General features: G+C 42.2%; 2 protein-coding genes across 5 annotated transcripts in view; both read right to left on the bottom strand.

The window, feature by feature from the left end:
• LOC111981270 (actin filament-associated protein 1-like 1) overlaps window positions 1–10884 on the bottom strand; it is a 44373-nt gene extending 33489 nt beyond the window's left edge. For 3 of the 4 annotated variants that reach the window (XM_070449266.1, XM_024012474.2, XM_024012471.2), the window contains exon 1: window positions 10729–10883. In XM_070449266.1, coding sequence (XP_070305367.1) covers window positions 10729–10831 — 103 coding nt within the window. In that variant the 5' untranslated portion in view covers window positions 10832–10883. Of the gene's footprint in view, window positions 1–10728 lie in introns of all 4 variants that reach the window. The other variant, XM_024012472.2, reaches the window with a different exon arrangement.
• A 150-nt stretch (window positions 10885–11034) lies between these two features.
• Window positions 11035–27284, bottom strand: part of ablim3 (actin binding LIM protein family, member 3) — a 117748-nt gene continuing 101498 nt past the window's right edge. Inside the window, exons 14-21 of the mRNA XM_070449724.1 lie at window positions 19940–20004; window positions 19367–19520; window positions 15012–15044; window positions 14354–14412; window positions 14119–14179; window positions 14000–14007; window positions 13591–13671; window positions 11035–13438 (exon numbers count right to left, since the gene is read on the bottom strand). Coding sequence (XP_070305825.1) covers window positions 13325–13438; window positions 13591–13671; window positions 14000–14007; window positions 14119–14179; window positions 14354–14412; window positions 15012–15044; window positions 19367–19520; window positions 19940–20004 — 575 coding nt within the window. The 3' untranslated portion in view covers window positions 11035–13324. The remainder of the gene's footprint in view (window positions 13439–13590; window positions 13672–13999; window positions 14008–14118; window positions 14180–14353; window positions 14413–15011; window positions 15045–19366; window positions 19521–19939; window positions 20005–27284) is intronic.

Genomic DNA, 27284 nt, shown 5'->3' on the forward strand with positions numbered 1-27284 from the left:
GTATAAATACACAGGGAATAATGGGGAAGACGGGCAACACCTGGAGGGGGGTGAGACAATCACAAAGACAGGTGAAACAGATCAGGGTGTGACAAATACAGCACTTACAGCTGCCCGGAAGCTCTAGCAGGGCATAAATTTGACGAATAGACTTGTTGGAAAGGTGGCAACCTATGACGGTGCCACGTTGAAAGTCACTGAGCCTTCAGTAAGACAATTCTACTGCCAATGTTTGTCTATGGAGATAGCATGTTTGTGTGCTCGATTTTATACACCTGTCAGCAATGGGAGTGGCTGAAATAGCCAAATGCACTAATTTGAAGAGGTTCCACATACTTTTTATATATACTTTTGGAGATTATAGCCTGTCGGATTTTACCGCTCACACAAAAAAGAAAGGGCGACAAGGCAATGTTAGAAATTAGACAAAAAAACAAAAAAACTACACACACACTGTAGCTGATATGTGCAGAGGCGTTGGGAGGCAGCTGTGTGCGGTCCAGAGGCATCGATCGGCATTATGGGTACATGGATATGAAATCAAACAACAATGCAGTTCAAGAAATAGAGTTAATAAAATATTTACTAAAAAATCTAATCAATCAAAAAGTAACACAATACATTTCCATAACAATAACGAGGCTATATACAGGGGGTACCGGTACTGAGTCAATGTGCGGGGGTACAGGTTAGTCGAGGTAATTTGTAAAGTGACTAAGCATAGATATTAAACAGCGAGTAGCAGCAGTGTAAAAACAAAGGGGTGGTGGTGTGGTCAATGTAAATAGTCCGGTGGATAATTGTTCAGCAGTCTTAGGGGGTAGAAGCTGTTAAGGAGCCTTTTGGTCTTAGACTTGGCGCTCTGGTACCGCTTGCTGTTCGGTAGCAGAGAGAACAGCTCATGACTAGGGTGACAATTTTTGGGCCTTCCTCTGACACTGCCTAGTATATAGGTCCTGGATGTCAGGAAGCTTGGCCCCAGTGATGTACTGGGTCGTAGGCACTACCCTATGTAGCGCCTTACTGTCAGATGCCGAGCAGTTGCCATACCAGGCGGTGATGCAATCAGTCAGGATGCTCTCGATGGTGCAGCTGTAGAACGTTTTGAGGATCTGGGGACCCATGCCAAATCTTTTCAGTCCCGAGGGGAAAATGTGTTATCATGCCCTTCTCACAACTGTCGTGTGTGTTTGGACCATGATAGTTTGTTGGTGATGTGGACACCTTATGTCCTGCAGCTGAGATTTCCCGTCTAGGCTGATGAAGCAGCTTCTATCAACCCTTTTGCTTCCTATTCCTATACGCTCGTCCCTTACAACATCCAAGATGCACTTCATCATCGCCTTCATCCCATCACCTTCTTTTACCTTTGCATCGCACAAAAGACAGCTGATTCTATCTCTGTCTGTGAGTCTTAATGATATCACATTGCTGTATGTCTCCTATCTCGCTGTCCAGTAATGTGCCCTCCAGACCAAAGCTTAGTGAGATATATCTGCACACAACGATGGTCTCCAGTCTAGGAGAAGAGCGAGCTATGTGAGAGAGCTGAGAGGAAAGAGAGCTATGGGTCTGGTTTGACCTGCCCTGTCCTCCCTACAGTACACAACCAAGACAGGACAGACTCCCTCTGAAGATGCACATCAGCTGTTGTGGGAAGGAGGCTTGCTGTTCATCACACTCAGTGAGGACCGCGGAGGATCCACAGAGAGGGCCTTTGTGCAACCAGACCCGTCACATGGAGGCCACATGGCCCTCATGGGAGAGAGGATGTAATTCAATGTTGACAACAACAACAAGTTGGACTGGGTCAATCACAGATCTCAGACAGACAAACAGGCCACAGCACTCAGAGGGAGGGAAGAACAGGACAGCGTTGTAGGATGACATTGGCAACAGTGTCATTACATAGTAATGACACCAGGGCAGTCCTCAGAAGATTAAAAGGCAATGAGAACAGAAGGGAAGCATTATAAGACACGTTCAGGAGAAGAGATATTTCCTGAGAATATCCATCTCCCAGAGGTGGTCTATGCTCCATTACAACAACTGGTCAGTGTGACTGACTTTGAGTCTTCGGGAAGTCTACAAAAAATTTTACTTTGGCCGCATCCTCATTGTCAAGACGCCACCACCACATTGCAAGAATAACACACCATAGCATCAACTATTTTACCATCTCAGTTGTTTTTGTGAATGTCTCTATTTAGACTCAGGATGCTGCTCTCCCATTATTTCAACACAAAGCGGTTTACAGCACATCAACAGGAAGTTTGTGACAATGCTCTGCAGAGGACAGACCTATTTATCAGCAGCACAGCCATGATAGAAACTACTGGACCTCATCTGTCCGGAGGCACAGCCTGTCCTGCTCCTGCCACACTGACCCCAAGAGAGAATGATTCCCCTAGTATCACCCCCCCCCCCCCCCTATTCCTCACAAAACCCTTTTTAGACCATACTGCCGAAGAATGGAGAGATACAAGAGTGTGTGTTGTTGTGTTTGTGAGTGGATAGACTCCTCAGCAAAGACACAGTCTAAAGACCCAGTCATGAGACCTCAATCATGCAGTCACGGGAGTTATATTTGTACATTTGCAGAACGACACCCCCAACAGCTCTACTGAGATGGAGGAATATTGTGAAGTCTAGAATATGCTGCACACACACACATTACACAGTATAACCRACATACTTGAGAAGTGAACAGTGAGGATGGTTGTGTAATGGGCTTCCTGGGGCGCTTTGTGAGATTTGAGGAGGGAATTCAAATCATTCCTAAAATGTCTCCAAACCTCTTAGGGATGTGCGTGCTTGAACAGCTCTCTCTACGTCTCTTATCGTTATTCTACGACCTGCTTGGCTATCCGTGACACGCTCAGAGGTTAGAGGAGGGACAAGTCATGAAAATGAGGTCTCAGTTCAGCAAACTCCCATCTATGACCATGATAAAACCCCCAGCCCAGTCAAAGTATCTCAGCCTCCCCTGCTAGGGGCCTTGACCTTGGGGTCAGCAGATACAGAGTCCTCCTTCATGCATTGGGGGCCACTCTCGGACAAAGACCACTTCGGCTCTTACATCTCTATTCATATCTCCATAATAGCATATGATTTCACCCTGCCTCTATGTGAGAGAGAGAGCTGTTGGTCAGGCTGGTCTCAGCAGGCATTCCAGTGTGTGAGACAGACAGTGTTACGTTGTCAGGCCTTATGAGCAGCAGAAGACTGGGGGCTTTGTCTCTGTGGCCCAGGGTATTTATAGGAGTGTGCCATGTGCACAGCTGTGAGAGGGGTCTTAATCCAGACACACTCGAGGAATCCTCGACGATAAMCACCAAATTACTGTACCTGAAAATATGTACAACTCTATCAGAATTGACCTACCATGTGCAGTGGCTTTTGGTGTATATTATATAAGTAGGACCCAGTTTTTCCAAGTCGGGTAACGTGTTCAGGAGAAGAAGAAAAAAAACAGGGCCCCAGTTACACAGACTGTCATGGTAAGATTCAGAAGGAAATACCTTTTCATGCCCCACAGAATTCTATACGGTAACATTCTGCAGTAGATCACACTCTGTATACATTCCTAAATCAACAAGCACTATACTGTTTATCCAAAGCCCTCATCCTGTGAGACATCCCTTGTCCACTTTTACCTTCGAGTTCAATTCGACTCCACTCCAACTTTGATGTGTTTGTACATACATATGTATTGACGTGTCCCAAGTGAKTGTGAACTTCTCTCAGCGCTCAGTGCATAGGTGGAGACCTTTTGAGTTAAGCTTCTTTTATTTGGACAAGGAGAACATGAATCACATATTTATTCTAATGGGACTTATGGTGCACTCTAAAAAACCTAACTGAAACATTTGGATTTGAAAGGACAGCAGGTGCAGGCACTTAACTGAAAAATGTAAAGATCTAAATTTAAGGTCCCTTGTATGATCTAAATTGATATTGTTTTATGAAGATACCATCTATCTTTTCACATTTGTGCAAATCTTTCTAAAAACAGAAAATGGACACAATTCAATGGATATCAATCAACAAAGAGKTAAGAATATGTACTGCAGGCTATAAGAATATGTTGAAGGCTAGCTGTATTAGGTGGAGATGACTGAACTGCTCACTTTTGTGTCTGCAGGTATACAGACGAGGAGGCATACAAAGGCATGTCAATTGCTATTGGTACGTTATGTTATGCTGATCACATTTACCATCCTCCCTTACCTCTTCAATGAATATCCCATAGGCCTCTACATTATGGACAAGGTATACCTTTTTTTCCCCATTCGCATTCACCACAAAAACCAGGGTATGAATTCTGTCGTGTGCATGTTTTGTTAATCATCTGTATAATTACTATTTTTTGGATTCACAGACTTCACCTCCCTACACCTCTGATTAATATAACACGAAACCTGTACGATCACCATGCACTGCAAAATCATTCTGGCTATGGATATGGAGAACATCAACACATTAACATCAACACACCAGAGGATATACCCATTGGAATTGTGGCTCTGCTCGGAGTTTACCTCATATTTAGATTTTTTTTATTCAGCTTTGCCACTAAAATCATAATAAACACTGAGAACTAAAATATTGTGTTAGTGTTGTTATTGTCATGCGTATTATTATTATTATTAATAATGATAATAATAATAATAATAGGGGGGTAGCTAAAAAAATGAACCCCGAAAGGTTCTTCAAAAAGTTATTTGAGGATCCATTGAAAGGGTTCTGTCACGCCCTGACCATAGAGAGCCCTTGTTTCTCTATGGTGTAGTAGGTCAGGGCGTGACGAGGGGGTGTTCTATTTTAAAATTTCTATGTTGGTGTTTTGGTTTGGTTCCCAATTAGAGGCAGCTGGTAATCGTTGCATCTAATTGGGGATCATATTTAGGTAGCATTTTTCCACCTGTGTTTGTGGGATATTTGTTTGGTTAGGTGTTTGAGCCACCGTCGTCACGGTCTTTGTAAGTTTGTTATTTTGTTTCTAGTTTCCACTTGTATTAAAGATGTGGAACTCAATTCACGCTGCGCCTTGGTCCTCTCATTTCGTGACAGAATATCCCAACAACAAAGGACCAAGCAGTGTGAAAATGAGGTAAGGAAGTTTTGGACTTGGAGGGACATGAGAGGACACGAGACCCTTCCTTGGCGGGAGTCGCCAAGGAGTATGGAAGGACAGCGACGACGCCGGGGACCACGGCCACAAACCCCATCTGCACCGGTTTCACGCATCTGCACCGGTTTCACGCATCTGGCCTCCAGGTGCCTTCCCAGTTCGGTACGTCCTGTGCCAGCTTCCCGCACTAGCCCTGAAGTGCGTGTCACCAGTCCGGTGCCACCTGTGCCGGCTCCACGCACCAGGTATCCAGTGGTCTCCCCAGTCCGGTATGTCCTGTGCCTCCTCCTCGCACTCGCCCTGAAGTGCGTGTCACCAGTTCGCGTGCCACCTGTGCCGGGCTCCACGCATTAGGCCTCCAGTGCGCCTCCCCAGTCCGGTACGTCCTGTGCCTCCTTCCCGCACTCCCCTGAAGTGCGTGTCACCAGTCCGGTGCCACCTGTGCCGGTTCCCAGTCCAGAGCTTCCGGCGACGGTTCCCAGTCCAGAGCTCCCGGCGACGGTTCCCAGTCCGGAACCTCCCGGCGACGTTTCACAGTCCGGAACCTCCCGGCGACGTTTCACAGTCCGGAACCTCCCGGCGACGTTTCACAGTCCGGAACCTCCCGGCGACGTTTCACTGTCCGGAACCTCCCGGCGACGTTTCACTGTCCGGAACCTCCCGGCGACGTTTCACTGTCCGGAACCTCCCGTGACAGTCCACAGTCCGGAACCTACAGCGACGGTCAACGGTCCGGTTCTTCCAGGCAAGGCGTCCAGTCCTGTTCCAGGGCGGGAGTCTTCCTCTGCGCCGATGTCCAGTCCAGGCACGGCGTCCAGTCCTGCTCCATGGCCGGAGCCTTCTTCTRCGCTGGTGCCCAGTCCGGGCGCGGTGTTCAACCCAGCTCCATGTCCGGAGCCTTCCTCTGCGCCGATGCCCAGTCTAGGCACGGCGTCCAACCCAGCTCCAGGGCCGGAGCCCTTCTCTGTGCCGATGCCCAGTCCTGGCACGTCATTCAGCCCGGCGCCATGGTCGGATCCGGGGTCTGGGGGGGGGGGCTACGACCCGCACCGGAGCCGCCACCGACACGAGTCACCCCCCCTAACCCTCCCATTTGGTTTCAGGTTTTGCGCCCGGAGAGATAATGTCAAAGTGSAATTATGTTTTGAGAAATGCTTACAAATTAGTAAAAAAGCCTATATTAGTTCAGGAGTAAACATGTGCTTAACAAGTAACAATGTTGCATGGACTCACTCTGTGTGCAACAATAGTGTTTAACATGATTTGTGAATGACTACCTCATCTCTGTACCTCATACATACAATTATCTGTAAGATCCCTCAGTCGCGCAGTGAATTTCAAACACAGATTCAACCACAAAGACCAGGGATGTTTTCCAATGCCTCACAAAGAAGGGCACCTATTGCAGATATTGAATATCCCTTTAAGGATGGTGAAGTTAATAATTACACGTTGGATGGTGTATCAATACCACCATTGCCAGAAAGGAAGGAAACCGCTCAGGGATTTCACCATGAGGCCAATGGTGACTTTAAAACAGTCAGAGTTTAATGGCTGTGATAAGAGAAAAGTGAGGATGGATCAACAACATTGTAGTTACATCACAATACTAACCTMGATGACAGTGAAAAGGAAGCTTGTACAGAATAAARATATTWGAAAATGTGCATCCTGTTTGCAATAAGGCACTAAAGTAAAACAGCAAAAAAKTTGGAAAATAAAATTAACTTTATGTCCTGAAAGAAAGCATTATGTTTGGGGAAAATACAACACAACTGAGTACCACTCTTCATATTTTCAAGCATGGTGGTGGCTGMATCATGTTATGKKTATGCTTGTCATCGGAAAGGACTAGGGAGTTTTTTAGGATACAAATAAACAGAACAGAGCTAAGCACAGGAAAAATCCTAGAGGAAAACCTGGTTCAGTCTGCTTCAATAACATCAAACACAAGGTATACACTGGAGTTGTTTACCAAGACGACATTGAATGTTCCTGAGTGGTTGAGTYACAGTTTTGACTTGGCAAGACTTCTATGGCAAGACTTGAAAATGGTTGTCTAGCAATGATAAGCAACAAATTTGACAGAGCTTCAATCATTTTTAAATATTGTACAATCCAGGTTTGCAAAGCTCTTAGAGACTTACCCAGGAAGACTCACAGCTGTAATCACTGCCTAAGGTGATTCTAACATGTATTGACTCAGGGGTGTGAATACTTATGTAAATGAGATATTTCTGGTTTTCATTTTCAATACATTTAAAAAAAAATAATCTAAAAACATGTTTCACTTTGTCATTATGGGGTATTATGGGGTATTAAATATATATTTAATCCATTTTGAATTCAGTCTGTAAGACAACAAAATGTGGAATAATTTAAGAGGTATGAATAATTTCTAGAATACAGTATACATACACTGAGTATACCAAACATTAGGAACACCGTAAAACTGTCAGTATGGTATGTCAGCGTACATGTGCCCGGCCCGCCACAGGAGTAACTAGAGAGCGATGGGACGAGGACATCCCGACCGGCCAAACCCTCCCCTAACCCGGACGACGTTGGGCCAATTGTGCGCCGCCTCATGGGTCTCCCGGTCGCAGCCAGCTGCGACACAGCTAGGGATCGAACCCGGGTCTGTAGTGACACCTCAAGCACTGCGATGCAATGCCTTAGACCGYTGCACCACTTAGGAGGCCATTTCGGATACACTTGTACAGTATGTGTTAGTGGGGCGCATGTCTTTCTTGTGTTATTATATAAAACAACGGTTGTTGATGTGTACGGCTACATTTCAGATACGTTTGAACCTTGTTTTATTAGGGCTCTAGTTATATTTTAAATGTCCCATCAGGCATGTCATCCTGGAGCCGGGCCTGAATGTACAGATGTAGGATCGTAATCTGAGCCAGTTTGCTACAGCAGAAAAAGAATCCTGCAGCAACAGGAAATGTGATTTATTATGTAGATTATAATGAATGGCCATTTTTTGCAAATCAAGTCTGACATTTTACAGTAGAAATTGCAAACTTTAGAAGCCTTTTTGAACCTCAAATACAGTACAAGTTTGCATTTCCCGCTGTGCAGGAAAATTCCTGCAACAACAGAATGATCAAATGAAGATATGGCATCTGTATKCCCTGTGAATCTGGTGATGTTTTCTTWCCCTTTTCAGAGAAATTTGTCATTCAAAGTTGCTTGCCTTATTTCCTGTTAAACCATGTTAAAGTACCAGGTTTTGCCCTTTTTTAAAGTTTGCTGGTCTCTTGTGTTTATTATTATTTATAAATGAATCACAATATATATTTTTTGTATTTTGGGTAGACAACCGATAATGAAAATGAATTGTGTGGTCATCTTCACAAATCAAGCCAGTCCTCCATGAAAGCAATTCAATTTGTACTTCTCTTAGCAACCTAATGCTTCCACCCAACTCTCCTTGAATAATTGCATCTCTCTGAGAGGGCTATCCCTATGGTGCAATGCTCATATGAAGACTTTTCCTACAATCCCAAAACGTGGATGGCGAAATGGGCTCGTGACCAAAATATTGTGAAAACCATAATAAAATAATACAATTATAAACCATTCCWTGGCAGTCATACATTTTTCAATAAAAATATGAGAAAACATCTCTATATGTAGTGTGATTAGTGACATTTACCATTAAACCCAACTTTATTACCATTGCAAAATACTACAGTGTGTGTTTGAGTCTTTTACCATAGAAGACCATTAGAGAACATAACATTGATACCATTAGAACTGCTGTAGCCTAATGGTTTGCTTCTTCACCAGGAATGGTCTAACTAATCCAGACCTTTTTTTAAGGAATAAACCACACACACACACACACACACACAACACACGGGCCGTTTCCTGGACACAGTTTTTTCTAAGAGAAGAAAAAACTGAATTGCTTTCATGGAGGACATCACGAGATTCACAAGGAATACATTATATAGTATGAAAAAGCAATACTCCAAGCCACAGCTCCATACTACTTGTCAGACATAGAGAACTGATACTATATACTGGTTGTTGGGGTGGGATTTGGTGAGGGTGTGGGGGGCCTGTGGGGGGCTTTTTTCCATTTAATTGGATTCCTCATGTCTTATTCAATGGTAGGAAGAAGTTTGGTCCAAATCGGATGTTTGGCACTATATTTATTGAATATTATATGAATCCTATAAATTAAAATAGCCAATTTGGGTGCAATCAATTAGCTTAATTTCTCAGAGATCAAATTATATTTCAACAAAATAATGTTTTAAACAATTTCAGCACAATCTGAGACATGGATGTTGAAATCCTCTTTCTTGTGCTTTTTGAGGTGGAACGACCCTGTGGGAACAGAATGTGGGCCAAACACAAATGTGCAAAGACAGTACAGGGAATGTACTGTAGCTAGAACATACCATTGCAAAGCACATTAGATATGCAACATGTACTGTAGGTCACTGAGCAATGTGTGTCTTTGTGCTATGGCTGCCTATTTTGTGAATGAGTTATTAAGAGGGAGAGAAATTAAAATAATTTCCAGTCAGCTGTGCATGTATACACACACACACAGGCATGCTCGCATGCATGCGCTCTTTCCAGTCAGCTGTGCATGTATACACACACACACAGGCATGCTCGCATGCATGCGCTCTCTCAAACACACACACACACACACACACACACACACACACACACACACACACACACACACACACACACACACACACACACACACAGTGGCTAGAAACAAACAGCATGCATGGTAATGAGTGTTCTTTCCTGGTGTTTGTTGGGGCACAAGACGGACTGCCTTCCTGGATGCAGAGTAAGGTAGTTCGTTTTCACTCCAGTCATAAATAGTAATCCCAGCGGCCTGGCCTTCAACTAGCAGAGCACAGAAGGTAGTGAGAGGAAGGGAAAAACTAGGAAACACCGATAAAGGTCAAGGTCCATGACAAAGATGCAGAGTAGGGGGAGAGGTGCACAGCATTCATAATAACACAGAAAAAAAATACAACTGTTTTCTACTAACTAGGTCTTACCTTTTTCTATTCAAATGATATTCAAACTAGATCAAGAAGTAATACCTTTGTATCTACATGGAGATAATAATGTTGTATTATTATGTGGAGGCTTTTGAAACTTCAACTGATTTTATTTTCTAGTCATTAAAAACATTCTTATAGTGCTCTGCTAAAAATAAATGAACATTTAGGAAATAAATAATTCATTTCTCCCTCCACCACAAAATACAGTGTATTGCTATGCGCAGAGAAGATGCCGAGGCAAGCCAACACGGCGCGCGCCACATCACATACTCCAGCTCAGCTTCCCACAGGGACTCTGTTAGCATCATATTGCATCACCCCACTGAAACTAGATGAATTAATCCGTGTTCAACTCACACAGCATCTATGCACCGACTTTACATTACTGCGATATGACATAGCCTAAATCAGACTAATATATCATGTCAGTAACAGGGAGATAGGGATAGAGATATGTCCAAACTTTCCTTCAATAGTTACCAATACTAGTTTTCGCTATTCATTGCATGCCATTATGGTAGAAATAGGACCGTTACTTACAGTTATCGCTACTGGTATCCATGTGTGTTTTCCAAGCCGGTTTTTCTTTCGCATTCATTGATTTTGGCCGAGTTTGCGATGCATTACACGATTTATCCCCCATGCGTGGCGTAAAGTGACACAGAAATGAGGCACAGCTGCGAATTCACCTCATCTGCTCGCGCTCACAGGGACCTAAGCGAATATAGAGCGAATCCTATTGGCTACTGTGCTACTACACACGATGACATCACCTTTGCACAATCAACACAGACATTTATCCACATGTAAACTGAATTTATTTAAATACAATATATACATAATTTATTGGGCAGTATGTCTGACAGGGAAATAAATAATAAGCGGATTGCTTTGTACAGTTACAAAATGAAAACATCAATGTAAAAGTCGCCCAAAGCTTTTATAATTAATGTCGATTAAAAGATGAGATTGTGAATTCTGGAAGTACTGTTTGTACATTATTGTTAGTATTGTAAATGTCTATGATATCTTGTGACAAACACACACACACACACACACACACACACACCACACACACACACACACACACACACACACACACACACACACACACACACACACACACACACACACACACACACACACACACACACACACACACACACACACACACACACACACACAAACTAATCAATAAAACAAACAGCCTTTACCAAAGATGGCAGTAAGAGTAGTTATACTAAATGACTGCTAGTCAGTATGACTAATATTACAGTCTGATAAAGGCAGTGCTCCCTACACTAACAATCAGAACCATTATTTCCTCTGACACAACCTCATAACAGACCATTCAAATAAAATTGAAAAGAAAAGAGACAGGTTTGCATGTATATACTAAGAAAGAAAACAATAGGGACAGAAATAAAAGTGGAAACGACAGCAAAACAAAAGGGACAGAAATGAAGGGGGAAACAACAGGAAAACAAGGGACAGAAATAAAAGGGGAAACAACAGGATAACAAAAGGGACAAAAATAAAAAGGGAAACAACGGGAAAAGAAACAGGAAATAACGAAAAGGGACAGTTTTGCATGTATATAATGTACCAACAATATTGGATAATCTATTTGATAACTACRAGTCACCTCTTCAAAAACCAACAGGAGAATTCTTAGTTCTACTGTATGTACACTATAGTGTAAGCTTTAGCACAGCAACCCTGGTTATCATTTGGGACCGGCGTCAACACAGACCAATCAGGACAATTCCATCAAATCAATTCCACTTCAACATCTACAAAATTCCCTCACCCCGATTCCTTCCTTCCTCACATTGTATTGTTAAGGGAAGATTCCATTCAACCCCTTTGAGTTGTAATCTAATTCAGATCCATACCACTAATTCATCTGTTATCCAGACCTCTGGACACCAATCCCTTCAATCCACTTTCTAAATATGTATTTAGAAGCAGTTCAGATTCCATGTTATTCATCTCTATCTCTATTCATTTTCTCCATCTCTATGTGTTGAGATAGAATCAGGTCAAGTCTCCCCATGACAAGTCACTCACAGGTCACCTGTTATCCTAAATACAATCCCAGCTCTAAATACAATCCAATATCCATTTATAACATGATATTCCATTACTGTAAATGACATGTCCTTTGGTTCAATTGAAATTGAGAGTACTAAATAATCCAGAACTCCAATACTTACATTACATTGTTCAGATCCTTTTCATCAATTTAGTATAGTAAATCAATGAACTTTCAGTACGAAGGCAAGAGCCTGGTCTCATACTCACACGGGAACCATTTCTGGAAACATGCATTCAGTCTGTTTATGCATTTTACAAAAATAATTAAAATCATAATTTCTTAACATTATTAATATTACTTTGGCTTTTCAGTAAACATACAATATAATCCACTCATTTAATTCAATGGTAGGCTACCACACTATATCAATCTAGCCTTTCGCTCCGAGGTGAACCCTCGCTCTATAAAGAAATCAAGTTTTAGTCTCACTGTAAAAAAAAAAAAAAAAGGCGGTGAATGAAACAACATATTTCGAGTAAAGAAAGCAAAGACAAGGCTAATCTGGTAGCACGTTCTGTTTGCTGGTGTTCTCTTTCCTGCTTGACCATAAGCCAATGTCTCAGAGCTTTCCAAACCCGCAACCTAGAAGAGGCTTCAAAGATGCTATAACCTCATGACACGACAGCCATGAACTATAGTTAAACTCGTAATAATAAAACAAACACATAATACTGAAAGCATAGGCAGAACTAGCATGGTCTAGACCTCTCTGCAGATGTAGGTTTCCACGGACAGACATAGCTTGGGAGGAGTAGTAGTATGTTACTCCTCTTTCACCAGAGATATTATTGATGTATAGACTCAGACTAGATGGGTATCTCTGACCCAGAGCATGTGATGGAACCATAGAACCAGAGAATTAAAATGCATTATATGTCTATGGCTAGAACCATGCTGGTTCTAGTTCTGGTTCTGCTGTGTCTCTGGCCAGTGTGGCGGACTATCCAGACTAGTTATTATGGCTCTCAGTGAGGACTTAGGCGTCTCTAAYGTTAAGCCCAGCAGGCTGCTACACTGAGCTTCTACACGCCAGTCCTTTCAGAACAACCGGACTTGTTTCTTCAGCTCGTTTCTCTTCCACAGTGCCAGCCGGTCAAAGTCAGCCATAGTCATCCTAAACACCCGGTAGAACTCCTCAGGAGACAGGTGGCGCTGGCAGAGAGAGATTAAACACATACGTTAGTGTTGTTGGAGTGACATTGTCATAACCATCTCAGAAATAGAAATACAATCGACTTGCTCCATAGTACGTAAAGTGAGAGGTTTTCATTACTCGCATGTTTACAAACCTGAGAGAAACTCACCTCTAGTCTGGCTCTGTCCACGTCATTGGGGGGCTGGTTGCGCCCCCTTACGGTGACTACCAACACGTCATATGGGTAGATCTGAGGGAGGAGTGGCACACTGTGGTTATGAGCAAAACGTTCAACGTGTTTAGATTTTCACACCAGACGCAGACTAAGTAATGGCACCCATCCTATTGCCAACGACTCAAAGACGTTTGCCCGTGTCATTCATTCATCTGTACTTCCTCTGAAGTACAGATGAATGACTTCCTCTCAGAGCCATAGCAGCAGATCAGTAGGACGACACTCTCACTGTTCCTTTCTTATTGGGCTCAATTTCCTCTTTTCTGTTCTAGAGTTCTCTACTGTCAGCTTATCTTTGGTTTAGTGATGGTCAGTTTGTTACGGAATTTGCATAACATCTTACCTTGTATTCTGTAGAAAAAGAGAGAAAAAGAACTGATCAGCACATGTATACATATTCTCATTGGTTCTGTATTTTGTATTCAAGTCATGACATTGAAAGGCAAACCCATTTTTGCTAACCTCTGATTCCCCAGTTCACTACATTGCTGCTGTCGTACTGGAAATAATCCGCACTCTGGGGCTGAAAGAGACAGACAACAAGTACAATTATTACCCAAAGCCCACATCAGGCCATAGCCACAAGTTATTGGTCTTGACCTGATTTGGATCCACAGGGCCCATGTTCAACCCCCACACCCTGTGACACCCCCCCGCCCCCCTCATTCGTCACACCCCCCACTCTCAGAGAACTCACCCTGTGCAGTCCGTTCCTGCCGTACCCGGGCAACGAGGATGACTTGGCGATGAAGGAGTCTGGAAGTGAGCAAACACAAGCATCCCTGCCGTTCAGCCTGTGAGCTACAACACACCCACACACTGGGTCCCAGCAGAACACAGCACACATCAGTGGAAACACTCAGTGACGGATGGGGCAATTAGCATTTCTAACAGAGAACACATGCAGATCTGTATAAGAGACAGCAGGGGGCGCTAAGAGCAAACACAACGGAGAATCCCTGTCTTTCTCTCTGTCTTTTTCATTTACGGGCAATGACATTACAAAGAAATGTCAAAGCCTGTATCAAAAGCCATTATGCAGCAGAATATGTACTGTATCTTACATTTTTATTTCATTGTTATTTTTAACCTCTACTATGCAACGTGCATGATTTGTAATCCTTGTGTAAATCATGTATGAGCATAATTGATTTCATTAAAATGGCATTTGTTGTCATTGTAATGATCATTGTAATATACATTGYAATATACATGAATCAATCAATATCAGATGAGTGACATGGCTAAAGAGCTCATCTTGCATACACTGATATAACTGTACTGTGCCCTTGTGATGACCCTCAGCGCTGTACAGACAGACAAGGCACAGTAGGACACTGAGTCATATCACTCACCACTGCCTGCATTGTAGGGAGATCTGGTAGGAGCTGCAGAGAGAGCGATATATAGGTGGAGACAGACGGAGACAGCGAGAGAAAGATAGAGAGAGTGAGAGAGCGGGGGGGAGAGAGGGAGGGGGGGTTGACATGGTTAGATACAGCCTCTGCTTGTAGAGGTGCATGGTTAAGTGTTCTCATCTGGTCTCATAAAGATCCTATAACGGTTTCTCAACAGATTCTTAAAAGACCCTCCTGATACAAATCAGTCTTGAATCCAGGGTCATGACAATAATGAAAGATACCAAACACATAGCAGCTGTGGTCCTCAAGTTCGAGAAAAACAATGCTCTAGAAGCTATAGTATGACACAGCTTCTCATGGATTACAGTGAGGATGGAGAGATGGAAGAGGTCTGTACGAACAATGCCAGACAACAATGCCACTGTTTGTCCTAGTAGGACTTAACACATATAACAAAGACTTTAACAAGAACACAAGAGATATACAACAAGGAGGACTTAAATAAAAGTGGGTTCAGTGTGATGAACAACCATTTCATCTCCCAACCAAATGTGTATTAACGTGTGAGTCCCAAATGGCACCCTATTCCTTATTTACAGTAGCAGTAAACATTTTAGAACACCTACTCATTCTAGGGTTTTTCTTTGTTTTTACTATTTTCTACATTGCAGAATAGTAGTGAAGAAATCAAAACTATTAAATAACACTTATCCTCTGCAGCAGAGGTAACTCTGGGTCTTCCATTCCTGTGGCGGTCCTCATGAGAGGCAGTTTCATCATAGCGCTTGATGGTTTTTGAGACTGCACTTGAAKAAACTTTCAAAGTTCTTGACATTTTCCATATTGACTGACCTTCATGTCTTAAAGAAATTATGGACTGTTGTTTCTCTTTGCTTATTTGAGCTGTTCTTACCATATTATGGACTTGGTCTTTTACCAAATAGGGCTATCTTCTGTATACTATCTTCTGTATTGGCTCAAATGCATTAAGAAGGAAAGAAATTCCACAAATTCCACTTTTAATTKAAATGCATTCCAGGTGACTACCTCATGAAGCTGGTTGAGAGAATGCCAAGAGTGTGCAAAGCTGTCATCAAGGCAAAGGGTGGCTACTTTGAAGAATCTCAAATATAAAATATATTTAGATTTGTTTATCACTTTTCTGGTTACTACATGATTCCATATGTGTTATTTCATAGTTTTGACGTCTTCACTATTATTCTACAATGTAGAAAATAGTAAAAAAATAAAGAAAAACCCTTGAATGAGTAGGTGTTCTAAAATGTTTGACCGGTAGTGTAGTGCATTACTTTTGACCATGGGCCCTGGTCAAAAGTACTGTACAATACAGGGAAAAGGGTGCCATTTGGGATGCACCCCCACAGGCAGGTTAAACACCCAAATCAATGGCTCCTTAAGAAAGCTTTCATGTGCATCACATTAGTCAGTGTGGCTGGCTGGTGCTTTTGTTGGTTGTGTTCTCACTTTCCCCAAAGAGAATGACAACATCCTTTAAACATGGCGGCAGCTTTAATGACTCATCAATAAAACAGGAAGAGGGACATAAGCCTTCAACTGGAGTGGGGCGGTGGGGGAAGTCATATGTATGTACGCCCTGCAGTACACAACAAAACGCACATTCTCCTTCTCGCTCTCTCACTCTCGTTTCCACACCCTAACATGTAAACATACACTTAATGTGATGAGTAAGGAGGAGATAGGAGAGAGGAGGCTCGATGTAAGTGTGCACATCCTTCATCAGAGCAGCCAGAAACACATGGTTACCTACGACACAGTCTCAGCTCTACGAGCATGTGGGACTGATTGACATCTCCAGCAGAGCACCGTTTCCTCCCTGCTCTGCTCTGCTCTCTACCTGCCTGTGCGTTATCATTAGAGATGAGAGATGATAAACTGACATGATAGATAAATAGGGTCAGTTGGTCGCAGTGTATAGGATTTCTCTCCCGTGCTGGCTTCGTATGCAGTTTAATCATGGAAGAAGGCTGAAGGCCAAGGTTGTGTGGTGTGTGTGTGTGTGTGTTGTGTGTGTTGTGTGTGTGTGTGTGTGTGGTGTGTGGTGTGTGTGTGTTGGGTGTGTGTGTGTGTGTGTGTGTGTGTGTGTGTGTGTTGGGATGCGCAGCATTGTGCATGTCTTGCACAGTGCTTAACAAATCACATAAAAACGTTACAGGACACTTTTTGAATGACTAACCCTTCCTCTGTCCCCCATACATACAACATCTGTAACGTCCCTCAGTCAAGTGTTGAATTTCAAGCACAGATTCAACTACAAAGACCAGAGAGCTTTTCAAAAGCCTCATARAGAAGGGCAGTGATTGGCAGATGGGTAACAATAAGAAATCCAACATTAACTATCTCTTTAAGCATGGTCAAGTTAATACATACGCTGTCGATTATATATTAAACCACCCAGACACAAAGACGCAGTTGTCCTTCTGAACTAAGCTGCAGGACAGGAATGAAACTGCTCAGGGATGTTACCATGAGGCCATTGGTGATTTTAAAACAGCTACAGAGTTGTTTTGATGGTAGAAAACTTAAGATGGATCAAAAACGTAGTGATTCCAAAATAATAACTTAAATGACTGAGTGAAAAGAAGAACACAAATACACAGAATAAAAATATTACAAAACATGCATCTTGTATGCAACAAGGCACTATATTTATACTGCAAAAAAACACAACAAAGGAATACACTTTTTGGCCTAAATGCAAAGCCTTATGTTTGTGGCAAATCACTGAGTAAGTGCCTCCTTATTTTCAAGTATGGTGGTTGCTGCGTCATGGTATGGGTATGCTTGTCATCGGCAACTACTGTGGAGTTTTTCAGGATAAAAAGGAAACGGGATGGAGCTAAGCACAGGCAAAATCCTAGAGGAAAACCTGGTTCAGTCAGCTTTCCACCAGACACTGGGAGACAAATTCACCTTTCAGCAGGACAATAACCTAAAACACAAGGCCAAATCTACACTGGAGTTGCTAAACAAGAAGACAGTGAATGTTACAGTTTTGGCTTGAATATGCTTGAAAATCTATGGTAAGACTTGAAAATTGCTGTCTCGACATGATCCCCAACATCTTCACAGAAATGGAAGAATTTAGAAAATAATATTGTGAAAATATTGCACAATCCAGGTGTGCAAAGCTCTTTAAGACTTATCCAAGAAGACTCACAGCTGTAATCAGTGCCAAAGGTATTTCTAACATATATTGACTTAGGGAGCTGAGTACTTATGCAACTACTATATTAGTTATTGATTTTCTATTAATCTTCTTTTTTGTTGTTGTTGAACTTTGACATTACAGAGTATTCTGTGTAGATAAAAAAAAAAGGACAATTAAATACATTTTAATCCCATTTTGTAACACAATAAAATATGAAGAATTCCAAGGGGTCTGAATACTTTTGCAAGGCACTATACAGAATGTTCAATTACCTCTGTGTGTGTCAAGGTGGGTATGTTTATGTGCTGCAACTTGAAGCTGGGGACTTTGTCTCTCCCTGACTAATTCATTAACAGCAGGAGAGGACACAGCAACACCTCTCTCTGTCTGTCTGTCTGTTCAGTCTGTCTGTCTGTCTGTCTGTCTGTCTGTCTGTCTGTCTGTCTGTCTGTCTGTCTGTCTGTCTGTCTGTCTGTCTGTCTGTCTGTCTGTCTGTCTGTACAGAGACCGATACATTAATTCCCAAAGCCACAGGGATGGAAGATCTGACCACATATCAGGTATGGCAACCTGATATGCGCACTTGAATTTATACACAATCTTGACGTACAGGCATAACTTCCAGGTGGTACATTACATGGTGTCCATCCTAAATAACCTATTCCCTGTGTAGTGCACTACTATGGTCAAAAGCAGTGCACTATAGAGGGAATAGGGGGCCATTTGGGAGGCATATATTATATTTTTGGACCGCTGAGTCACTATGGAGCGGCTCCTCTCATAACAGCATTTGTCAGTCAGTCAGTCCATCAGAGGCTGGGATTTAACTGACTCATCTCCCATCTCTCTCTGGCTCAGACCCCTGGCACTCTGCCCTCCTCTCACCTCCACACTGCTGCTGAGAAGCTAGCTAAGGTCGGACAGGCACACCTTCCCCATAGCTATTCATATAGCACCAGGATCCGGGTGAGCAATGCGCATGASAGAACAGAGAAAACAACTGGCTTGTCAAATACTGCCGACACTGAGATTCACAATCTAGCCTCAATGCTATGTCAGTGTGGATAAAAGGATGACAGTGATGTTTATGGACTGGTGTTTAGCACCAGTACTAAATCTTTATCAGAGCTGTAATATAAGTGCATAATGGTGTTCTTACATCCGTTGACAGTGTTGTTGTAGCCCACGTTGTGCAGGGCCTCTTTGCTGCCGCTACGGGAGTTTCGGGCGCTGCCCCATGGGTCATTGTCATAGGAACCCGACCTAGCTTTCATCTCCTCCTTCAGAATCATACGGCCTATACCACCTTGGAGCTAGGGAAGAGAGGGGGAGGGAGAGAATGAGTGTGAGAGAGAGAGATAAAGAGAGAAGTGAAAGGAAAAGGAGAGAGGTAAAATAGACAGAGAAAGAGAGGAATATGGTCTGACCAGTACAATATGAATAATGTCTGGGGCTGAAGCCCTGTTTAGCCTTGTAGACAACATTCATGAAATATTTACAGCCTTGTTTTTTACCCCACAACAAACAAGCAATGTTGAGTAATGCTAGTCTCAGAGATATTTACTGAATCTTTCTGCATTTGATTTTTTTTTTAGAAATAAAACATTCTGAGAAATAAATAATATGAAATCAAATGTATATTGCTATGATTTCCTTTTTATTGGTCCACGCTTTCTCAGTCACAAATACTAATGAACAATATTTTGAATAGCATTTATTGTGTCATACTGACCCTGTTAAGACTTTGATTCCATCCATCCTCCTCTCCACCTGAGGAAAACCTCCGAGCACGAGTAGCTGAGATGAGAGCGAAAGAGAGAGAGAGAGAGAGAGCGAGATCAAGGACAGAGAGAGAAATCAACATTTCTTGCTAGGTTTCCATCCAATTGGCGACAGACTTTCATGTGAATATAAAAAAATCTGCATAAATACAATATATACATTTTCCCACCAGAGATGTGTTTCCATCAAACTGCGGATATAATGGCTGTACGTGATGACATAATGCACATAAAAATAACTTTTGCGATTAAATTCCCATGTACCAAATAAAAAATACAAGTTCAATGGGTTTCCATCACATTTTTAACTCTACTGATGGTTTTGTCACAAAAAAATGTTTACAAAAAAGTTTTCTCATCTATATATTTCGTAGCTGTCTATTTACCACCACAAACTGATGCTGGCACTAAGATGGCACTCAACGAGCTGTAAAAGGCCATAAGCAAACAAGAAAATGCTCACCCAGATGCGGCGCTCCTGGTGGCCGTTGACCTTAATGCAGGAAAACTGAAATCAGTTTTACCTCATTTCTACYAGCATGTCACCTGTGCAACTAGAAACGAAAAAAAACTCTAGATCACCTTTACTCCACGTAGAAAGCTCTCCCTCACCCTCCATTTGGCAAATCTAACCATAACTATATTCTCCTGATTCCTGCTTACAAGCAAAAACTCAAACAGGAATTCCCGCAAGTGGTCCAATGAAGCGTACATATCCCAACCAGAAGCCCTGGATTACAGGAAACATCCGCACTGAGCTAAAAGCTAGAGCTGACGCTTTCAATGAGCGGGACACTAATCCGGACGCCTATAATAAATCCCGCTATGTCCTCCGACGAACCATCAAACAGGCAAAGCGTCAATACAGGACCAATATCGAATCCTACTACTCCGGCTCGGATGTTTGGAGGGTGTGGCAGGGCTTGCAAACTATCATCGATTACAAAGGGAAACCCAGCCGCGAGCTGTCGAGTGACACAAGCCTACCAGATGAGCTAAATACCCTCTATGCGTGCTTCGAGGCTGTTCCGRATGACTGTGTGATTTTGCTCTCCATAGCCAATGTGAGCAAGACCTTCAAACAGGTTAACGTTCACTAGGCCGCAGGGCCAGACGGATTACCAGGACAGGTACTCAAAGCATGCACTGACCAACTGGCAAGTGTCTTCACTGACATTTAACAACCTGTCCCTGACCAAGTCTGTAATACCTACTAACATGTTTCAAGCAGACCACCACGCTGTGCCAAAAAACACCAAGGTAACCTGTCTAAATGACTATCGCCCTGTAGCACTCAAATCTATAGCCATGAAATGCTTTGAATGGCTGGTCATGGCTCACATCAACACCATCATCCCAGGCACCCTGGACCCACTCCAATTCATATACCGCCCCAACAGATGACGCAATATTGCACTCCACACTGCCATTTCCCACTTGGACAAAAGGAACACCTACGTGAGAATGCGGTTCATTGAYTAGAGTTCGGMATTCAACACCATTGTGCCCTCCAAGCTCATCACTAAGCTAAGGACCCTGGGTTTAAACACCTCCCTCTGCAATTGGACCCTGGGCGTCCTGACGGACCGCTCCCAGATGTGTAGGCCACAACATATCCGCCACGCTGACCCTCAACRCGAGGGCCCCTCAGGGGTGCTTGCTTAGTCCCCTCCTGTACTCCCTGTTCACCAACCACTGCGTGGCCGCAGATGACTCCAACACCATCATTAAGTTTGCAGACCACACAACGGTGGAAGGCCGGATCACAGACAACGATGAGACAGCCTACAGGGACAAGGTCAGAGACAGGTCAGGTCAGGACAGCAACCTCTCCCTCAACATCAGCAAGAGAAAGGAGCTGATCGTGGACTACAGGAAACGGGGCCGAGCACGCACCCTTCAAGTTCCTCTGTGTCCACATCACTAAGGAACTATCACGGTCCACACACATCAACACAGTYGTGAAGAGGGCACGACAACGCCTCTTGCACATAAGGAGGCTGAAAAGATTTGTCATGGGCCCTCAGATCCTTACAAAGTTCTACAGCTGCACCATTGAGAGCATCTTGACGTGCTTCATCACTGCTTGGTATTGCAACTGTTTGGCATCCGACCGCAAGGCGCTACAGAGGGTAGAGAACCAACAGGACCCTGAACAGCTTCCTCCCCCAAAATAGTTAACCAATAGCTACCCGGATTCTCTGCATTGACCCTTTTGGATCTCTTTTGACTCATCAAATACACTGCTGTTAATCCCAAATTGGCAACCCATCCCTTATGGGATTAATTGACACATAAACAAACATTACAATAATTCACAGTGTTAATTCAATTATAATTCTTCTTCTGGTGTTCTCTGCATTGCACATCGGATAAAGAGTGAAAAAATGTAAGGTACAAATCAATACATAATAGTAAATAAGGTTATCGAAACAATAATTATATCCCTAGAGCAGTAAAATAATATACATACAGATACATACATACGTACATACATACATACATAACATATACAGATAAATAAATACAGAAAAAAAGACAGAGAAGGCATTTCAACCCAGTCTGGCACAAAGAGAAGATTCATATGGAAGACAAGCCTATACAGAATCTATATACAGTTGAAGTCGGAAGTTTACATACASTTAGGTTGGAGTCATTAAACCTMAATTTTCCACCACTCCACAAATGTTTTGTTAACAAACTATAGTTTTGGCAAGTCGGTTAGGACATCTACTTTGTGCATGATACAAGTCATTTTTCCAACAATTGTTTACAGACAGATTATTTCACTTATAATTCACTATATTCACAATTCTAGTGGGTCAGAAGTTTTACCCTAATGTGACTGTGCCTTTATTGTGCCTTTAAACAGCTTGGAAAATTCCAGAAAATTATGTCATGCTTTAGAAGCTTATGATAATGACATCATTTGAGTCAATTGGAGGTGTACCTGTGGATGTATTTCAAGGCCTACCTTCAAATTCACTGCCTCTTTGCTTGACATCATGGGAAAATCAAAAGAAATCAGCCAAGACCTCAGAAAAAAAATTGTAGACCTCCACAAGTCTGGTTCATCCTTGGAGCAATTTCCAAATGTCTGAAGGTACCACGTTCATCTGTACAAACAATAGTATGCAAGTATAAACACCATGGGAGCACACAGCCATCATACCGCTCAGGAAGGAGACGCGTTCTATCTCCTAGAGATGAACGTACTTTGGTGCGAAAAGTGCAAATCAATCCCAGAACAACAGCAAAGGACCTTGTGAAGATGCTGGAGGAAACAGGTATAAAAGTATCTATATCCACAGTAAAACGAGTCCTATGACGAATAACTTGAAAGGCCGCTCAGCAAGGAAGAAGCCACTGCTCCAAAACCGCCATAAAAAAGCCAGACTACGGTTTGCACATGTGGACAAAGATCGTACTTTTTGGAGAATGCACTTCACAAAATAGATGGCGTCATGAGGAAGGAAAATGATGAGGATATATTGAAGCAACATCTCAAGACGTCAGTCAGGAAGTTAAAGCTTGGTCGCAAATGGTCTTCCCAAATAGACAATGACCCCAAACAGACTTCCAAAGTTGTGGCAAAATGGCTTAAGGACAACAAAGTCAAGGTATTGGAGTGGCCATCACAAAGTCCTGACCTCACTCCTATAGTAAATATGTGGGCAGAACTGAAAAAGCATGTGCGAGCAAGGAGGCCTACAAACCTGACCCAGTTCCACCAGCTCAAGAGGAATGGCCAAAATTCACCCAACTTATTGTGGAAGCTTGTGGAAGGCTACCCGAAACGTTTGACCCAAGTTAAACAAGTAAAGGCAATGCTGCCAAATACTAATTGAGTGTATGTAAACTTCTGACCCACTGGGAATGTGATGAAAGAAATACAAGCTGAAATAAATCATTCTCTCAACTATTATTCTGACATTTCACATTTTTTTAAATAAAGTGGTGAATCCTAACTGACCTAAGACAGGACATTTTTACTAAGATTAAATGTCAGGAATTGTGAAAACGGAGTTTAAATGTATTTGGCTAAGGTGTATGTAAATTTCTGACTTCAACTGTACACATGTGCCAATTACCACATAAGAGCTAAATATTTTTACAATCTAATTATAGGTAGCCCTTTTTCTTTTATTCCAGGCATTATCTAAATATTCCGCAAACGGAAATACACAATGAACAAAAAAACATTTCAGTTTCTSTTCATTACACAGCAACATAATGCCAGGGTATATCTGGTGTGCTTTCTAGAATAAGAGCAAGCGTATATCGTGGAAGAAAGGGCAATAGAGGTTCAAATTAGTTTCATTCTCTATTATCATCGAGRTCACAATAGTTGCATAGTCTTTCCACTTCCATTTCACCACAATACACAGAGGCAATATCCCTGATCTTACCTGTGCACATAGCAATCTCTTGTTTTTAGGTAGGTTAAACATATATCTCTCACACACAAATGCACCCTTAATCAAACAAAAGGTTGTCAATTTGGGTTCATGATTAATCTACTCCACCCATTTTTTCATATTGCATCAACAGTTGTTTTTTTAATCATATCTGTCTCCCKTAATTTGTTTTTCATACAGATGTTCACAGTCAGACTGTTGAAAAAGGTCAGCCATTTCAGTTGCTCCCCCTATGGATAGATCCCTTATGGATACATTATYAGTTATTCTGGAAGTTGACATATCCAACAGTCTATTCCAAAGTCTCACCCTACACACCTTCCATCTCACTTCACAGGGTTCCCAGCCCATATCCACAGTTATTGCAAGTATAGGTGCAAACTTGTGGACACCTAAAAAGTAACATACTGCTCTGCTATGAACATGTTCGTTTTTAAAATACCTCTTAGCACCCCACACTCCTGMTGAATAGTCAAGAACAGGACACACGCATGTCTGATACAGTTTGGAATACGTAGCATAACCAATATCTTTGAGTGTTTTTGTTTTTCATCAATAAAAATACCAAAATATTTATAATAGCTAGTAAACTCAAGAAAGTCTTGTCGTGGAATATTCTAATTCTAATCAAGTGAGAGAGACTTTGTCATTTCTTCAAACAATCATCTTTATTCAATATCGATTCATTATTGCAATAATGAGACTAGTCAACCCAACAGTCTTGACTAACTGATAATGAAAAAACAGAGATCTTATATAGGACCTAAAATGCTTAGTCAGGGCTGGTTCCACCCCTCTCATAAGCCACGTGGGTCCATCTCCTGGTTATCTCCATGGGATGTTTTACCCCCAACCCGGCTTAGTTTCCCWGATGCCGGGAAAATGAGACAATGAGGGATTGTTCTAAACTCTTCCAGGCTATCTCTATCCCGGGTCACAGACACCACATCTTGTGTATGATATGCCAGCTTTAGGTTTTTATCACCAAGTCATTGTCAGCTCAAGCTGTCTCTAGCAAAACCCATTTCCTTGACCATACGCCCAGACTAACTGCAGGAAGCTAGAATGGAAACCATCCCTTTACAGAAACACAGAATTAAACAGAACAGAAATGTCCTACTATTYGTTAAGTAAATAATCGTTAACTATTAATATCCAATAAATCGGGTAAATCACAATCTTCACCAAAACGAAACCGAAAAACATTTCTCTTAGTACCTGGTTTTCTAAAAGTCATTATCTGTGTTTTTGTCTGGTTGATCATGAGTCTCCATCGTATACACCAATTGACAGCACATAATAACATGTTCTGCAGGGCTTGTTCAGTTTCTGCCATCAAAATAATATCATCAGCATATAAAAGCATTTCATACTTAGCATTTCATCATCTTACTCCAATATTTAACTGTTTACTTTATTTTGCCAAGTCATTTATAAACATAGCAAATAAAGTTGGTGATAAGGTGTCTCCTTGTTTTACACCGGAGTGTGTTTTGAAACCAATCTGTACGTTATTCATTAACACGCACACAAGCAATTGGTACTTTGTAAAGAGACTGGATTGCGTGATAAAATGTCCCATCAATCTTTAACAAACTATAGGCTAAAAAAAATCCCTTTTTCCAAAATCAAAAGCTTTCTGGAAATCAATGAAACACACTCTTCGCGTAATCTATTTCTGAGTATTGTACAGACCGAGAACATATTATCTATACAGCAGTAGCGTGCCGTGGGCCTGGCGCCTGGGCCTTCAGTGAGGTCCTACACAGTCCCACCCGAATTAATCCACCTCTTATTATCATCATTATGATGCCATGGCTCTAGACACTATACATTTAGACAGAAACGCAGTATAACCAGGCATTGCGTCACCTTGAAATTGACATTTTTTCCAGAGAATTGCAGGGGAAGAGTAGAATACAGTACAGTTCAACTAATAGGCAAGAACATAGTCGAGTGCAACAGAGTTATATTAATATTCTTCTTCTATCCATTTCTGGTCCACAAACTTTGAGCTTTAAGTCCCCMAAAAAATAAATACAGTGTGTTCACTAAACAGCGCATTGTCGCACCCAAAGTAGTTTCACCGTGATGATAAAGACACATAACTATTCACTGAAAATAAAAGAAAACAAATAATTTGCAACATAGGCTATTTGCCATTTTATTTTGTTAATATATAGGGTATTTAATATTAACGAAATAAAATGCGAAACATACATACACATTTAATAAAAAATAACATGCATTGTATGCCTACTCACCAAAGACTGATTATTTGAACACAAAATCCTTCCTCCTTTCTTTCCTCAAGAAGACTTCAATGACTCTGTTGTACAGTCTATCTGTGCGTTTTAGTTCCACCAATAAGTCCTTTTCTATCGACATGGAGGCTAATGCTGAAAGCCGAGTCTGTCCAGTAGCATTTCTGGAATACGTTTTGATTCGCTTTAAGGCCGAGAATGACCGCTCGACACACAGCATGATGCTGCCACCATCATTCTTCACCATAGGGATGGTGCCAGGTTTCCTCCAGATGTGACGCCTGGGATTCAGGCCAAAGAGTTCAATCTTTGTTTCATCAGACCAGAGAATCTTGTTTCTCATGGTCTGAGAGTCCTTTAGGTGCTTTTGGCAAAACTCCAAGCGCGATGTCATGTGCCTTTTACTGAGGAGTGGCTTCCGTCTGGCTACTCTATCATAAACGACTGATTGGTGAAGTTCTGCAGAGAGGGTTGTCCTTCTGGAAGGTTCTCCCATCTCCACAGAGGAACTCTAGAGCTCTGTCAGAGTGACCATCGGGTTATTGGTTGTCACGCCCTGACCATAGAGATCTTTTTATGTCTCTATTTTGGTTTGGTCAGGATCTCTCTCTTGT

This window comes from Salvelinus sp. IW2-2015, linkage group LG20 (assembly GCF_002910315.2).
Source record: "Salvelinus sp. IW2-2015 linkage group LG20, ASM291031v2, whole genome shotgun sequence".
Lineage (NCBI taxonomy): Eukaryota > Metazoa > Chordata > Actinopteri > Salmoniformes > Salmonidae > Salvelinus > Salvelinus sp. IW2-2015.